This window comes from Chiloscyllium punctatum, chromosome 3 (assembly GCF_047496795.1).
Source record: "Chiloscyllium punctatum isolate Juve2018m chromosome 3, sChiPun1.3, whole genome shotgun sequence".
Taxonomy (NCBI): Eukaryota; Metazoa; Chordata; class Chondrichthyes; order Orectolobiformes; family Hemiscylliidae; genus Chiloscyllium; species Chiloscyllium punctatum.
This window is the reverse complement of record NC_092741.1, coordinates 157,251,526-157,269,960: the sequence shown is the minus strand read 5'-3', so window position 1 is coordinate 157,269,960 and position 18,435 is coordinate 157,251,526. Positions and strand designations below refer to the sequence as shown.

At 41.0% G+C, this 18,435-nt stretch overlaps 1 protein-coding gene across 12 annotated transcripts in view; it reads left to right on the top strand.

The window, feature by feature from the left end:
- LOC140467006 (DNA (cytosine-5)-methyltransferase 3A-like) overlaps window positions 1-18,435 on the top strand; it is a 638,661-nt gene that overhangs the window by 543,462 nt on the left and 76,764 nt on the right. For all 12 annotated transcript variants that reach the window (XM_072563080.1, XM_072563028.1, XM_072563020.1 and 9 more), the window contains 2 exons: window positions 4,160-4,305; window positions 11,818-11,908. In XM_072563080.1, the coding sequence (XP_072419181.1) occupies window positions 4,160-4,305; window positions 11,818-11,908 (237 nt within the window). The remainder of the gene's footprint in view (window positions 1-4,159; window positions 4,306-11,817; window positions 11,909-18,435) is intronic.

The window sequence follows — 18,435 nt, the reverse complement described above, 5'->3', positions numbered from 1 at the left end:
GGAAAATTACTTGTGATTGCTATTTGCATTTGAGTAGCTTCGCCACATATTTTTGTCACACCGCTTTGACCTGTTGGTTCAAGGATATGGTGAAAAATTGAATTTTCAGTTTTTGTGAACTCATTTCAAATACAAACATGATTTTAACATAAATCATAACCTAACTATTTGTAAGAAAAATGTTTGCGAGTTATCCAAACAGACATTTTTCCTTAAATTCCTTTCCCTACTATTACCACAACCCCTCATTGAAAGCTGCCTTTTTTCCCTTTTGTCAACTTAGATTTATCGATGTTTCTTCCACCCAACCCAGAGTGTTTTTAATCACTTAGGTGCTCCAACCTTCTCACTTCCAGCAGTTGAGGATGACTTTTGCATGACAGAGTATCGGAAGGCATCAAAAGTAACCCTGCTATTCAAGAAAAAGGAGAAAATAAGCAGGCAGCTTTAAAACAGTTTGCCTAATTCCATTCATTAGGAAATCCTAGAATCCATTGATAAAGGCATGACTCATTGCGATTTAATCAAATTGAAATCGTGTTTGATAAACCTAGAGATGTTGCTGAGGTTGAAAAGGTTAAAATGGTTTGGGTCATGTTAACATGAAGTTAACAGACAAAAAGAAGAACCAGAGTCAATGGATCATTTTCTGATAGGCAAACTGTAGCTACAAGAATACAAGGATAGTGCTTGATCTTCAACTATTTATAATTATAATTAATGGCTTATATGACAGACTGAATATCTGAATCCAGGGTTTTTGATGAACTGAAGTTAGATAGAGAAGTGATTTTGGTTTTGGATTGAGGGAGATGTCGGTTGAACTGTTTCTTGGCTGCTCTGTAGATAGTTTCAATGCCCAAGTCATTTATTGGACAAGAGATGCAGTGCTACCCTGAGGAAAATGGAGAAGAGGGTTAGTGTTATCAGACAACTTTGTTTAACTTCAGTCACCTTCAAGATCAGGTCTGTAACTTGTCCTATTGGTGACAATCATGTCTTAGTATGTTCTTCTAAATTCGGAACATAGTAAGAAATGTCTGAGCAGCTAAATTTGGATAGGATACTCCGAAGTCTTTACAATTGACAGACTTAAAAACTTTCCTGAGGCTGTGAAAGAATGACTTTGTAATGTTGGCGTGTTTCTTCCTTTTTTTCTGGGACTTGCTGAGCAGTGAAGATTGTCTATGGATGAAAACCACACTGTGGGTCTGAGAGAATTCTTCAGCCACTGGGAGGTGACAACATAAGAAGATCTTTGCAATGATCTTCCCTGTGGCTCCTTCGCAGTTACTGCAATCAGATGTGTCTTCCTTCTCTAACATTATCACAATCACAGCATCTTTCTGTCCTCTTCCCTGGTGAAGGAAATGAAGTTTCCATATTGGGAGTGTAACACTTGCTAAGTTTCAGAGTTTTGGAAGGGATTCAATCTTCTGCAGAGGTCTTATTGTTTCTCAGCTGCCAATAAACTTTACAACTTCCTTCTGGACCAGGAAAGCACCAGGACTGAGAGGGTGTTAAGAAATAGAGTTAGGACACTCAAGTGGCAAACTCTTGGTTGAGGAGTTCTTCCAAATGTCCTCTCCAGTGAGCACAGGCTGCTTCCTTGTTCTTAATGTGCTCTCTGCCATGCTTGGATCTTGGTCTGGCAGCCCTTGAGTGTTTGGACCCTAGATCAATTTGACAATGTTGAAGAAACCACGCATATCAATTGGCATCCATAAGTTGATGGATCACTGTGCTCTTACGTTGAAAGTTTTAAGATGTACCACTACCTTCAGATGTCTGTGGGACTGCTGTCTTTCCCTTGGGTGGTGAAGATTCTGAGAAAAATGCATTTAGCATTCAATGTGAACTTGTGTGTGCATTCACTCAAACTGAGGTGCAGGTCATTATCGATGACTCCTTCTCTGAACCACTTGAGAAGATGGGCCTTCCACAAAGCAGTTAATAAACTAAGCTCAACATTGTTTGATTAAATTCAATGCAAGATTCTGAAAAATGTGAGCGATTTTCTATGTCTTAACAGCTGCCTCTCAACTAAGGTATACAAAGTGACAAAATTCCTCATTGCTTTGGTCTGACCATTGTCATCAGGAAGACAAATGTCGTGATCTAAGGGTTGCCATACTACCAGCTTCAACATTGCAGGGATTTAGGTTCAATAATCAGCAGCACCCTTGTAACTTGAAGCTGGAATCACAGCAACATAGCAAAAGCTGCAGCTGTTGTACTCAAACTGAGGAAGACATTGTGTACCAATGGCAATCTGATTGAGAATGCAAAATTGTGAATGTGTCAAGAGTGTTCCTGGTGTACCTTCTACAGTGGTAAGAGCAGGACTGTCCTCTGTTCCATTTGGTAGGATAAGGTCACCAATTCAGTGATCCTGAAGCATAGATATCATTGGCTTAGCAATGAGTGTGTGTTTGGTTCAGCCAAATTCATTCAATAAATGACTGCTAGATTGCCAAAGATTTTCTGCACTGTGAATTAACCATTGGGTCACAACCTCCTGAGTGGTCCATACCTCCTCTACAAGGCCACCTACAAACAAGAAATGAAAGTGGTTGACTTTGACACTGACAACTCGGAGACGATTGTTGATGGTTGTGGTCCTTGAAGGCTCACAGTTTGGAGAAGCATTGGAAAACACAAGCAGAAATGGAATTCTTCAATAACCAGGGAGGGGGCTCAGAAAAACCAGGGACCAGCAATTTACTGCCACCTTCTCATCCCACTGTCTTTACATGTGTGAAAATAGGCAGACGCTACCATGCCAGAATGGAATTCCTGAGCCACACCAAACAATGCTTAGCTAAATGTTGGCACTACCGAGCCAACTGCCTAGTTTAAAATGTAAACAAGGTTGGCAGTTAATTGTCAGTCATCATTTAACTGGTGCATTCTCCATATAATATTGATACCAATCAGAGTCAGCATAACAACCAATCAGCATTTCTCTCCTCCAGTAAACAGTAAAAATGTTGTTTTCTCTTTACATTGACATCCTTGCTTATGATTGCAAGATGAAAAGCTTCAGCATCCATGCTTATTTTTCAGTGATACTTCAGTTCTGTATCACCAAACAACTAAATATATGTACAATAGCAGGATTTGGGAGAGCAAATAGCATGCTGTTCTACCATATAAAAGAATTGGAGTATAAGAGTAAAGCCTTAAAGGGATTTGGAGGGATCACATTTAGAGTTATACATACAGTTTAATTTTCGAACCTAAGGAAGGTTGTTATTGCTCAGAGACTTTGAAGAAGATTCATAGGAATAAATGTTCGGATATTTACAAACTTTAGTACTGAGAAATTTAAGATATTTCACGATCTTAGTCCACAATAAAAAAGAAGAGGGATAGGCAAAAGTTTATTCAAAGAGGTAGGCTTTGTTTCCATGGCTCAACAAATTATCTGTTGCTTTGATTAATTGTCATTCCAAATCTTATGAAAATTGTGTCCAAACATATCAAATATATATTCTATTAATGCTGTTGTTTCATTTAATATTTCTAATACTTTTTGATTAGGATCCTAAGTAGTGAAACAATGTGAAAGTTGTCTCATTTAAGTATAAAGAATGTTCAGTTGGAAACATTCAGTTATTGTGTTCACAATATTAGGTAATGACTCCACGAACTAGTTCGGAACAATAACTGAAAAGTAATCCTAAACAGTAACTGAAAAGCAGTGTTGCAGCTATCCAACAGAAAAAAAAACAAAATTATAAAGTGCTGTTATAATAAAGTGCTTTATTCATATGTTTCATACCTATTTAAGTTTGAACCTGAACTTAGAAATGTTGCTAATATTTTGATTTCTTAGGGCAGCTCCGTAAATAGTGTTGTTTATGCATTAATTTAGGTTTGTTGACAGACAGTAAAAATTGGACTTTTGCACAAAGATTAAAAATATGTATTGCAATATATTTGTAAATTTAACCTTTATTTAAAGGAGGAATGCAGGTTGAGCCATCTTTTCTAGCTGTGCCTACTGAAATGATAACTAAGCCAAAACCATTTTTGGCAAAATCCAAAAGGATTTAGCTAGTCACTCACCATTATTTTTGCATTATTTATCAGTGAAAGGTGGGCAGGCTGACCATTCTTATTCTTTGAATGTTCAACTGTATCTGTCTGTTTGCAGGACTCCTTGTGCTAAGGGATCTGGGGATTCAAGTGGAACGCTACATTGCATCGGAGGTCTGTGATGATTCCATCACAGTGGGTATGGTCCGGCACCAGGGGAAGATCATGTATGTGGGAGATGTTCGAAATGTTACTCGAAAACATGTACGTGAATACTTTTAAAATTGATTCCATGCATCAGAATCTGGAAGTAAATTTGATGCAGATAATTGTTGAGAAATATATTTGCTTTTACAGAGGTTTCTCAAACATCAATCTAGCTATTTTTAGCTAGTACCACTTTACTAACATCAATATTTTTTAACTCTCCACTTTCACAAGTCGAGAAGTTTTTCTGAGCTTTTCTATGAAGACATCTTCTTCCATGAAGACAAACGGAAAGCAACTTTATTTACTCTGCCATTTCTCTATTCTCCAATTCTGTGGAATTCCAAAATTCCAAATTCTCCTGTCCCTACCTGTAACAGACCCACATTTACCCTTTCTAAATCATATTCCTTTGGCATATAAGTTTTCAGAGCCCTCCTTTATTCTCCTTTCCAACTTACATTCATATTCTTTTTGCCTTATCAGTACCTTTGTCTTCTTTTGCAATGTCCTAAATTAGTATAGAATCCCGACAGCATGGAAACAGGCCATTTGGCCCAACAAGTCCACACTGACCCTCCAAAGAGTAACCCATCCATACCTATTCCCCTTCCCTATTGCTCTACATATACCCTTGACAAACGTACCTAATCCACACATCCCTGAACACTATGGGCAATTTAGCATGGCCAATGCACCTACCTTGCACACCTTTGAATTGTGGGAGTAAACCGGAGCACCCGGAGGAAACCCATGAGGAGAAGGGAGAATGTACAAACTCCACACAGTCACCTAAGGCTGGAATCAAACCCGGGTCCCTGGCGCTGAGAGGCAGCAGTGCTAACCATTGAGCCACCATGCCACCCATATAAGTTGTTCCCCATTCTCAGGCTTATTATTATTTTTGCCATTCTTATAAGTCTATTCCTTTAATTCCATGCAAGCTTTACCTTTTGTCAATCTTATTTGATTCATCTTTTCCTTTGTACCTTAGAAAAATGTTCATCTGTTGTAGACCACATAGTACTACTTCAAATGTTAATCATTGCCTGTCTAACATTAAATCTTTTAGTGTATTTTCCCCGAACAACCATAGTCAATTTTGCCCTCATACTTTCATAGTTTCCTTTGTTCATATTTAAGATTCTAGTTTCAGAATGAACTCTGTCACATTCATACCTTCATATAAAATTCTGTAAATTATGGTCACTATTTCCCAAAGTTTCTTTTACAGCAAGATTATTAATTAGCCCTTTGTCACTAGAAAACCAAATCCAAAATAGCCTGATCCTTAGTTGGCTCCTCAACATATAGCTTCAGAAACCTATTTGTATACACATTTATTCTCCATGGCATTAATGCTGACTTGGTCGGGGCACTTTATTTGCAAATTGAAGTTGCTCCTTATTGTATTATCCGTGTTACATGTATCTGTAATTTCCTGATTTTGGAGTGCCCAATATTAGTATTACACTTAAATGTTCTACAGACCACGCCATCAATGTTTGCTTCATCTCACTGTTTCTAAGCTGCACACAAAATGATTCTACATCTTGATCCATCAATCTAGGTCCCTCTCTTACTAATGTGATCTTTGGGAGGAGCCCCTTCCCATCTCCTTTTTCTTTTTGCATACCACTCTTAATCATTCCTTGGTTCCTAATCTTGGCTACACTGTAGCCAAGGTTCTGAAAAGGCAACTAAATAATCTCCATTTATTTCAGTTTGTACATTCAGATCATCATTTGCATTTATATAAATGCAATGTGCATTCGGTAGAGTGTCTTTAATTCATCTTTTTAATCTTTATTCTCCATTTTGGTCCTACTTGATGCTTGCCAATCTCTCAGTGATCTTCTATTTTTACTGGCTACTCTTCTACTTCCTTTTACTAGTTTTGCTTCCCTTGCATCTGATCTCCTTGCCAGTCTAATTTAAATCCTCCCTCTGAGGACAATAGTCGCAATCCTGCCAAGATACACCACATCCATCTGGTACAGGTCCCATCTGCCCCAGAATTCTGACACCCTCCCTCCTTACTGGGGTTTTCCAACCATGAGTTCAATCACTCCGTTCTCCTGTTTCTCTGCTCACAGGCATTTAAAACTGGGATTAATCCTGAGGTTGTTGCTTTGGAAATCCTACTTTATAATCTCCTTCCTATCTTCCTGAAATCTGATTTAAGGACCTCATTCCCCCTTTTTAGCTATTTCATTTATATGAACATTGATAATGAGTTCTGGCTGTTCACCCTCCACAAAAGGAATGCTCTGCAGCCATTCTGTGACATCCTAGACTTTGATACCAGTGAAGCAAAGCACCATTTACGTTTACACCCACAGAAAGACCTGTTGCTTCCCCTTCCACTGTTTGTTTGACCCATCCTACTGCTAAGCTACCAACTTGACTCTGACTGCACCTCTGAGAGTTTGCCTTCACCAGTGACCAAAGTGTATCAGGAGACTCCTGCACTACCTGCTTGTATCTCTTGGACTGCTTCACAGTTACACATTGCTAATGTGCCTTCACACCTTAAACTGATATTACCACCACCCTAAATGTGCTATCCACTTTGTACACTGTGAGGCAGAGGACTACAATAACTTCAGCTGCTTTCATTGCTGGTAATACACCTATCTTTGATTAGTTAGATGATAATGGAACCAAACAATTGTTGTCCTACCTGCTAGATAACAATGCAGAGTCATTGGAACAAGGTGATGTGGTAAGCTGTGTTAAAGGGTACATGCATGGTATGAAGGATAAACAGTGATAGCTTCCCTTTATCAAAGTAACATTTTTATATGAAAAGGTATAAACGTACTTGGGGAACTTAAACGTGGAGTCCAAGCAAGATGGGCACCAGTTTGGGAAGTGTTAATGTATTCATGTAATATTTGGAAAGAGAAGGAAATTTAGCCAATGGGGTCAAGATAAATTGGTGTTTTGAGGAAAGGTTGATGATTGATTTAAAGGAAAGGAGTGCTATAAGAACATTAGAACTGGGAGCTAGAGTAGGCAAATCAGTTCCTCCAGCCTGCTCCACATTATAGTGGCTGATCTCATCTCAGCCTCAACTCCACTTTGCTGCCCACTCTCCATAATCCTTTAGCCTATTAATAATTAAACATCTCTCTATCCTCCTGAAAATTAGTCAGTCTCCCTTTCATCCACCACACGCTTGTGTATTGAATTCTACAGATTCACAACCCTTTGAGAGATGAAAGAACTTTTAACATCATAAGTCAGTGAAGGAAACAAAACAACAATGAGGCAAATTCTTTGTTTACATCTGTCAAATACAGAATCTAAATGTCTTCCTGAATTTGAGAGTGTAATTGTTTGAAAAAAAAAGTGAATTGAAATAGTCCCTGGTAATTCTGCTCCTCCACCAGTGGCAGCTGAAGGGATTTCAGTACAGTTCAGTCAATCCAAATAAATATTTACACATATTTAGCCCAGAGATTAACATCAGTCTAAACTTGTATTGTTTTTCTGATAGGAAAATAGAGTTCGTATCAGGAAAAAATACTGAAGATAAAAACACAATTCTGTCACAATTTTAGAAATCCAATGCAGTTGAGCAGTGTTTTGTATTTTAAGACTTGCATACTTGTCGTGGTATAGTGCAGTGGCACATAGATTTACAGCCAAATTTCGTTCTTAAATTTGTAAATCATAAAATTCTTTTTCAATCTGCTTTTTAGATTTTATGTTTTTCCTTCCAAATGCCACATAAAATTGCACATTGCATTATTTGCAATAAAGAAGAAGCAATCCTAAATCACTCTTCATCTGCTGCTGTGAGTTCCTTCTACCAAAGTTCCCTTTCTACCCCAGAATACCAATGGAAGTGCTCAAGTTTGCAGAATCTGGTGAATCTTAGCTCTGAAACCTTGTCCAATTATTCCAAGGCAAACCATGGGTGACATCGGTAGCCCAAGAGATTAGAGTTGGAGATCATGACATGCATTTAACTCGTGCTAAATAATGGCAGTGTTAGGTAAGGGGTAAATGTAGATGTAGGGGTATGGGTGGGTTACGCTTCGGCGGGACGGTGTGGACTTGTTGGGCCGAAGGGCCTGTTTCCACACTGTAAGTAATCTAATCTAATCTAATCTAATCTAATCTAAAATACCTGCATTTCTATGTGCCTGCCTATTTGAATGATCGCTGTTCCCACCAGCACTATCAGTGTTTTCTTTTGGTGCAGTAGCCAGTGCCAATATCATAAGGGACTTGCATCTTTTTTTTAAAATAAGGGGGATCTGTGTTGTGGTTGGAGCAGGTGCTTAGAGATCTGACCTGTGAATGAAAGAAGGAGCAAGCTCCAAAGTTTTGAGATACTGCATTGGTGGTTGGGTGAAAAGCGACATTCCTTTTCTCCACACGAGAGGAGGCAGCTGAAATGCACAGTTGAAAGGTAGTGGGATCCAATAGCCAGGATAGTTATTGGCAGGCATCAAACCCCCAGGAACTGGATACAAGACTTTGAGGACCTCACACAAGTGATCGTCAAAGAATGTATTTTCATCTTATATATTACTAACTGTATAACTGATCTCAGACATTAGTCAAATCAGCATAGCTCCAACACTAAGCTGTCAACACACTGTCATAAGAATGCATACCTATATATAGTTTGTATAGTTTACTTCACTGTTCAGTGCTGCAAACCTCATACTATATTTCACAAGTTGTAAACTATTCAACCGTGATGGCAACATCAGGTTGCATCCTATTCAGTCGCACACTTTCCTCTCTGGCAGACTTGATAGGGCACAGTGGAGGGCAACAAGTGGACCTGTATGTCCTAACCCCTGTGGAGGAATGATGTTGGTCATTATTGGAACAGCAATTCCTGAGGTCTTGGCCAGAAGCAGGTCTTAAGTGCTAGAAGATGTAGACAGCCTCACACCTAATCCACCATCTCCAATCCCACTTCCCTCTTATCCCACAGCCTCTTCAGATTTTAACATTGTATGTATATTACTTGCTTTCCCCTGTTCTCCGCTGTTTTCCTATCCTTATGCATTTTTCCTTTCTGATTTGCAAGAGATGTATCCTAACCAGGCAGTCACCAAACACCAGCAAGGGATTGATGAAGACATAGAGTTGTCACTTAATTTCAAACTTCCAGGTACTGTCTGACACTGTGCATCTTGCGGGACAGCTTTAAGATAGATCTGTATATGGTGACTCATCAGATGCCTGTGTCCTGCAGCCAGAGCAGTGTGTAAGGATATTGTGGGTGTCTGCTCAATAGGTGATGCAGTTGCATGTACTGCTGAGAGGACTCACATGAGCAGCTTCAGGCATTCTGGAGAAGAACATCGATGGATGACAAAATAATTGATACATCAGGAAACAGACCACATAGCTTGCAGAAAATATCAAGGAAATAGGAAGAGTCCAGTACTGGTTTGGCACAGAGATCTTGGAGTATGTCTTTTTCAGTATGCAGGTTTTGACCATCCCTGGTCACACACTTACGGATCGAAGTGGTGCAACATCTGCTGGAAAATGTCACAGTTTCCATTACAGAAGAAGCAGTAGTCATTAACAACTGAGTACTATACTGAAAGCTCAGGCTAAAGGCATATAAACACAGCTTGTTGCTATCACAATGGGTATTGCTTGTCAGTCAGCCAGCCGAATAGTTGCCATCCAAACTAATATGTTGCAGGCCATAGTAGGGCTTTCAAGGCCTGAAGCTGTGTGAGATCGATTTCTTCAATGACCATCTACATTAAAAATCATCAGCCTTCCAGCAGACAGACAGCAACCAGTGAAGTATCGCTATGTAGAAATAATAGCACAGGTTAGGGAACTTGGAAGGACAGGCACTTGGGAATGCACAACGCTGATGAGTTGCAGTTTGTCACATTTTGCTTTGTAAATTTGGAATATGTATTTTGTGTTGGCTTTTGTTTTTAGCTTGTTGCCAAGCAGATGCTATGATGGTCAGTAATAGAGAAGGATGGGTATGGTGTGGAACTCTTAGCAAATGGGGAATTAGAATTGCAGTTAGCTGTTTTGAATTTGGGCAGGTTCTTTAAGAGCAGCCCAGGCAAAAAGGAACTCTCTGGATTGTCTCTTTCCTTCATCTTCCTCCTCAGGCTGTACTGCTCACTAAGTGGTTGTTGGCAAAGATTGTCCCTTCATGGTGATGAGGTTGTACCAAACCCCCCTCAAAACATATGAAGGAGATGGTCTAGACACTTACTTTTTCTTATTTTAAAAGGCAAGTGCCAGGCATTGTGTTCCAGATGTAATTTAATTGGTTAAACTATCCGGTTGGAGGCAAACACACTTTTTTCATGCATTGTACTTAAAATACAAACAAAATATTTTTTAAAATTGGCTTAACTGTAACTTTATTGAAATGATTAAAATAATAACTGTTCTAATATAGTAACAACTCTTAAGCACACCCTTGGCAAAGGCAAATTCAATAAAATAGATTGTCTCACATGCAATTCTAGCAGCAGGAAGAGAACCCCAGCTGTTAGCTGTAACAGAGAGGAGAAAGAGCTTCCACATACAGCTTCAGGACTGCAGCAACTGCAGAAAGCAAAAACGACTGTGGGAGCTTGACCCCACCCATACAGACTGCTTTTATTGTTACAACTTTTAATTAAACACAAGGCCTCACAAGCTATTTACTTGATTGGCTTTGAATAGACTGCTCAGTACCTCTGTCTCAAGCTCTCTCCATTAAAAAAAGACCACTTAAAGCCATAGTATTGTCACAGTATCAAGCAGCATTTGATAGCAAAGTTTGTCAGGTGTAGAGCGTGTCCAGAGCAGTGCAGGGAAAGGGGAGCTGTTGAGTTAGAGATTCGCTGGTCTTCTCTGTCTTACCACGTATGGCCATGTGACTAGATTGTGCGTATGCTGGGTAAATTTACATTTACTCGCCAGAGTCGTCATCAATGGACAACATTTTGTCCATCAGTCGGCACCTTTCGGTTTGCCATGTTGAATCAATTGCAGATTGGAGATGACATCATAATTATGGTCAGTACAGTCACACAACAATTGGAAGATGGGAGAGGGGATTTCCGTTTGCCTCTGGTTTGGGGCAGAGTTAGTATGTGATGCCTCCAACTGATCTATGGTGTTAGCCTTTAACTGAAGTGGAATACTCGTTTTAGATCGATGTTGCCTGCTTATTAATCTCACAATGTGCAAACTCCATGTACTTTCAGCAGTACAGTCACTGTGTGTGCATTAACTCATGCATCAGTATGTCATACCACAATCATATATACACCACAGTGAACCCCATTCATAAATTCTAAGGGTGCTCATGGAGCCAAAAAAAGGATGCTAACAAATCCACAGCCTGCTGTGCTATCATGTCACATGAGCCATAGTTTTTGTTTGAAAGCAAAGAACTGAGACAAGAACTTAGTCTGAGACATCCTTGCAAACATCAGAGACCAGAAAATGACTTGTAGTACAACACCTGTCAGTATGAATTAAACTGACACTTAGCTATGGTATTTAAATGACAGCTCAGTAACTGTGTCTTGAAGTTGTGCTAAAATTATATTTTTCCTTCAGCTACTGGAGTGGGGACCATTTGACCTGGTGATTGGTGGAAGTCCCTGCAATGATTTGTCCATAGTGAATCCTGCCAGGAAAGGACTTTATGGTGAGCAAATTGTATGATTGTTACTATTAGTCGATCTTATTCTTCCCCCAACTGTTTGAATACATTGGTATTGTACCAGTTCCTCTCCAGGAGTTCAGCTTGCATGATAGTTAGCTTTTTGATCCAGACAGTTTTGGATTAAGTTGTACTTCCATGGAATAATGAGAGTAATTCTTTACTTAAACCTACTAAAAGAGACTTCCACCCTGTCAGTTGATTAAAATTTTTATCCAGTCCCAGAAGTGAGCAAATAATGATTCAAGCAAATGTGCCATCAGTTCCATTTCCAGTTGGGAGTCAGCTGTTTTATTGCTGAAGAAGCTCAGCGGGTCTGGCAGCAGTGTGGAGAGAAAACAGAGCTAATACTTTGAGTCCAGTGACCCTTCTTCAGAACTGATAGCAGCTAGGAGAAGGTAGTATATATACTGAAGACAGGGGCTGGGGGTTAAAAGGAATGAGTGTGTGGGTGGAGATGGAACCCAGAGATAAAGTGAACAAGATTTAGGCAGATGAAGTGATGGTTGATAGTAATCCGCAAAAGGAGAAAAGCGAATGATGGGAACCGTAAGTGAGTGAAAGTGAGTTGGTTGTGCTGAAAGCAGCTCTTGCCATGACAGGTGCTGGGATGTGGGGCTCAATAGAGGACATGAAAGTGTTCAGGCTATAATTATTAAACTCAGTATTGAATCCTGAAGGCTGCAGTGTCCCCAAGTGGAAAATGTGATGCTGTTCTTCCAGCTTGCGCTGACCTTCATTGGAGCACTGCAGCAAGCCTGAGACAGATGTGGGGCAGGCAACTAGAAGCTCGGTGTCACTTTTACTGCATGCCCAGTCTGTGTTTTGACTCCTCAGTGTAAGGGAGACCATACTGTGAGCAGTGGACTAGATTGAGTGAACTGCAGGTAAATTGCTCCTTCACCTGGAAGGTGCATTTTGGGCCTTGGCTGGTGAGGATGGAGGAAGTAAATGGGCAGATGTTACACCTTTTGCGATTGCAGGGGATTGTGAGGGGTGTGTTAGAATGGAGGAGGAGTGGACCAGGATATCCACTGGAGTAGTGTTTGTATCTTGGTTATCTCAACTAAAAAAAACCAGAAGAATTTAATGAACATTTCAGTAAACACGATGGCAAATCAAATGTTTTAATTTGAATAATCTGCTGATTATGTAAGTTGCGTAGAATTACTGATGTATACTACTTGGAAGATAAGTTCAATAGCCCTCAAAGGTCGGCACAGAGCTTGCAATGGGGCAATCAGTTATGCCCTTTGCTTTCAATGCAGTCAATTTGCCAAGTGCAAGCTGCCTATTGTTTACCATAATTGCAGCTTGCAGCCAGTGTTAAACCCACTAGCTGTTGGTATCATCACTGGGCACAATATCGAGAGGCTGGCACCAATTAAAGGTTCGAGAGTGTAGTGCTGCAAAAGCACAGCAGGTTAAGCAGCATCCGAGGAGCAGGAGAATTGACGTTTCAGGCATAAACTCTTCATCAGGAAACGTTGATTCTCCTGCAGCCTGACCTGCTGTGCTTTTCCAGAGCCACACTCTTGACTCTGATCTCCAACATCTGCAGTCCTCACTGTCTCCTACCAATTAAAGGTTGCTTGTCAGCCAGCCTGCCCACCCAGCCTGAGATGGTGCAGGCTGAAATCAGGCCTTCCAAACCCAACTGCTGCTCAGGGTCATCCTCCACATCCATTTGCTGTCTCTGCTCCTGAAGGTCAGCAGCTGTACCCAGCCAAGATGCTGCCACAGTAAAACAATCCAGTTAGAATATGCCAGTGGTCAGAATCCAGTCAGAATATCCCATAGTGTTCCATATCCCAGCGGTATGCTCCAGCAACATGACTTTAATTGTATGTATGCTACCCAATGCAGGGCTTCCTTCTGGATTTCCATGCGGGCTATTGTAGTTGGTACAGTGCCTCAGAATGAAGACATCTTTATTGCTGCCAGGTTGTATGGCATTGAACTGTTTGATTTATTGGAATATGCACGCCAACTGGATTGAAATAATTTCAGTTCTGGTACATTGGAGAGATTACATTTGATGTCTGCATTCAGTGTCACCCTGCACATCGAAAGCCTGCATATCTTGTGAAATTCCATATTCATTGCCTCTCATAGAATCATAGAGATGTACAGCATGGGAACAGACCCTTCAGTTCAACCTGTCCATGCCGACCAGATATCGCAACCCAATCTAGTCCCACCTGCCAGCACCCAGCCCATGTCCCTCCAAACCCTTCCTATTCATATACCCATCCAAATGCCTCTTAAATGTTGCAATTGTACCAGCCTCCACCACTTCCTCTAGCAGCTCATTCCATACACGTACCACTCTCTGTGTGAAAAAGTTGCCCCGTAGCTCTCTTTTATATCTTTCCCCTCTCACCCTAAACCTATGCCCTCTAAGACTTTGCCTATTTGCCTTATCCATGCCCCTCATAATTTTGTAAACCTCTATAAGGTCACCCCCTCAGCCTCCAAAACTCCAGGGAAAACAGCCCCAACCTGTTCAGCCTCTCCCTGTAGCTCAAATCCTCCAAGCCTGGCAACATCCTTGTAAATCTTTTCTGAACCCTTTTAAGTTTCGCAACATCTTTCCAGTAGGAAGGACACCAGAATTGCAGTTCCAACAGTGGCCTAACCAATGCCCTGCTCTCCTGCGGTTTCTGAATGGTGTCAGTGAAGTAATAGATAGAAACAGTGAGATGTTGCAAATACCTTCAGCTCAAGCCTCAAAGAACCTGATATGTAAAAGGTTATGACCAAGGTGAGAGGAGTGCTCGGTATTTCCAATGCTACTATCCCACAGATCACATCAATGTAACTGTTTAACCCAGTTCCTGATATGGCCAATTGTATGCTTCCATGGTATTAGATTTACAATAAAAAAGATCCAACAACCAGCTTTCTTTAATAACACAAAACTATTGATTTATGATAGAACAAAACTTTTTTAATGAAGATGCAAGGCTTAAAACACAATTTTAAAATGAAAGTATAAATGTTTACCCCTGTATAATCATCCAAAGTGCACACACACATCAAATAATTTTTTTTAATTGTCTGCAGAGATTCATTTTGGCCAAAACAAAATTTTGGGAAATAACAGTTAGTTCTTGAGGGAATGAAAACTAATATATGAACTATTCAAATTGCTGACAGTCTGACATTCTGGCACATATAGGCCACTAGACAGGTGCAGTCATCTTTCATATTTTGGCAGGTGCAGCTTGTTCAGGAAGCCCAGTATTGTGCTGTCTTCCAAATGCACTTCATTTGGATAATTGGGTTTCACATTGAATTCTCAGTAAGAGGTATTTCAGAAAGACAAAATAGATGACTTCAGCAGTCTGTTCCTCAACTGAAAACCAGACAATCTCTTGCATGCAAAGCTCTATTCAAACAGAAAACTAGCTCCGTAGCAGTCAGAAACCCCAGGCAGGTGACCTCAAGCAAAGAAATCCAGCAATGTCCACTGTACACTATTACCTAGAGCCAGTCTCCTGCCTTTTCCTATATTCCTGCAGACCATTTCTATCCAAATACTCAGTGCTCGCTCACATTGAGTCGCTGCAAAAGTGTGAGGAACAGAGTCTTTTTTATGTATTATAATCATAGAACAACATCTCTAGAGTGGATTGCTTACCTTGAGATCCACCCACTGTTACAATAGATATGGGTGCACTTGAAACTGATCCAGCTCCCAACACCCACCTAAATCCAATCCTGTCCTGGTCATCCTTCACTGAAACAGATTACCTTGTTACTTATAGTGCTGTCTGTGGTCAATGTAATTCTACGGAGAAATTGTGGCTAATTGAAATAATTTAACAGCTACTTAAGGGCTGCAGAATTTGACAGTGCTGCATCTGTAAATCAACGTTCAGGTGCCATTTTGAGTCCAAAATAGTTTCTTCACATGCTTTAGGTGAAGATGGAGTTAGCACACATGGAGCATGCACTAGAAGCACTAAACGCAGTGTGTAGCACTGATTTGATTTGAGTGAGCCCATTTTTATCTGAAGACTCCAACTGATGTTCTCAGACAGCTGAGCCTATGTTCAGGAGCAGGGTAGAATTGCCATTGACAGTATTATGGGAGAGGTCAAGAAAGGTGAGGACCTCATTGTCAATGGCAATGAAGGAGACTGTGGCCCTGAACATTTACGCACCTGGCTCCCTCCAGGTTGAAGCAGGAGATATTTGCAGCATCTTACAGTTTGGCGCTCATTGTTGCAGTAAGCAAGATCTCCGCAGCTCTCTATTCAAAGCGTGCTGCTTACATTTAATTTTCTCTTGCTAGTAAAAAGGCAGATAGAGGATGTTGCTTTTTGGAGATTACAGGATTCCCCATGGTGCCGGGTGCCACTCGCTGGCACACATTACTTTGTGAGTAGAGTAGTTAACTCAGGTATACAGCAATGGAAAGGGATCCCAATTTCTCGATGTCCAGCTGATATGCGATTATCCTCAGCAAATAGAGCAGGCCAGTGCCCAGTAGCCTGGTTGCTGTAAATAATGCCTTTGTTCTGTAGCAGTCCATTGTGCCATCATAAGCCAGAGGGTTGCTACAGGGCAACAAGCCTCTCTAGTACTAAGCACATGGCTCATGATTGTGGTGTGCAACCCAGTTACCCGTGCAGCATGCTAATAACAAGTCAAACAGGCACACAAAAAGCCTTCGAACAGATGACTGGAGTGCTTGAACAACATTTCTGCTCCCTGGACTTGGATGTTCTGTTGCTTGGGTCACCTGTTGCGTGTCGCAATTTGTTCTACATTTGTTGTACATCCTGCACAACCTCACCAGTATGTGTTTCCTGCATTACTGCAAAAGCAAGAGGGGAGGAGACCACCAGTACCCTCCCTGTCTAGCCTGTCTCCCTAAAATCAGCTCATCTAACTATGGTACCAGTGAATGCAAATCCCAATTCTCTCTTCACCAGCAGTCATACTTTGCCTTACCTCTGTTGTTGACCATCACAGTACTCTATTGGTCACAATACTGAAGTAAAAGTCAATATAAAACAAACATTCCAAACCAACTCTAACAAACAAACTATTCAATGTTCAACAAGTCACCCTTGTACACTCACTTAGTTGCTATTTTCAGTGTGTCTTTGCCTGACCTGATGCCAGACCTACGTACTGCTACACCATTAGCTGCAGATTTCACTTATTAATGACCATCAAACAGCAGAATAGCAGGGATGAAAGGCCTCTTAGAGAGAACTGTGCTGCACAGTCTCATTGTCACTCTGCCAACACAGTACCTCAAAAATCAACTTGTGTTGTAAAACAGATTAACCTGCTTAAGCTGTAAGATCATTACTGGACTGCTGTGACACACACCCTGCAACTCTCTATGCACACTGGTCTCTGTAGCTGTGATAACAGCAGCCTTAACTTGCCTGATTTCAGTCTGAACTTCCACTGTACTGACCAGATATAGGATAACCTCTTTGCACTGCAATGGAAGCTGAGATATTGGCCATCAGACATTACATGTTTAGATGCTAATGGATTTGTTCAGCACTTCCTCAGCTTTAAGCTGTGCATACAGCTCTGTGCTAAATTGGAGTTGATTCTTCCATGCTCCTTAGTGGGCAGCAGAACACAAGTAAAAACTTATCCTCCAGCAACATGGCACCTGTGTCACTCTCGTCTGCTGCTATGGCTGCAGGTCTGACTTGCCCAATATCTCTTCATGTGTTTATCCCACCTTTCAGTTATTGTATGAAGTAGATGCTGTGTCAGTATCAGAACTGATGGCTGTGAGTCTCAGTTGTTTTTTCTTCCTCAGTGTCTCCCCTTGACTCCCACCTCTCTGTTCCACCAGCTCCTGAGGAGGTCACAGTTCTTGGGTAACTCAAAGGAGTCAGAAGCATACAGTAGTTGTGGAGGGAAGGAGAGGAAAGAACTCATTCCTGCTCCAGTGTTGGTGACCACTGTCTCCTTCACTGTTTTAAGCTCATACAGGGTTTAGGTTTAGGGCCTCTGACAATTAGCACCTGCTGTCTTGGGTCTTCTCACTGTCCTTTTGTGCTGTCATTCAGTGTTCTAGCTCTCAACTCCCATCTGCAACCTATTCTAGTACCTGCTGCAGCCACTATGCAAATCCCCTTTAAGTGGTGTCGGACAGACAGCTTTAAATACCCTGATGCCCCTTGATTTTGCACCCTCTGTGTAAACATTCAGTAGCTTCATTAGTGCTGCCCGCAAGCAAACAAATCAAAGAAATAAAAACGCAGCACAATGTTTGTGGCTGCCAACATTGGGACAATGGACATGGGTTAATCGTGCAGGAGACAGTGAGGATTGCAGATGCTGCGGATCAGAGTCAAGAGTGGTACTGGAAAAGCACAGCAGGTCAGGCAGCATCTGAGGAGCAGGAGAATTGATGTTTCAGGGAAGAGCCCTTCATCAGGAAGGGTTAATCATGCAGCAAGCTCAGCTGCCACCATATTGGTTTTTCAGGCCTTAACATGTTTTACAACCCAGGTGTCCAAAAGGAC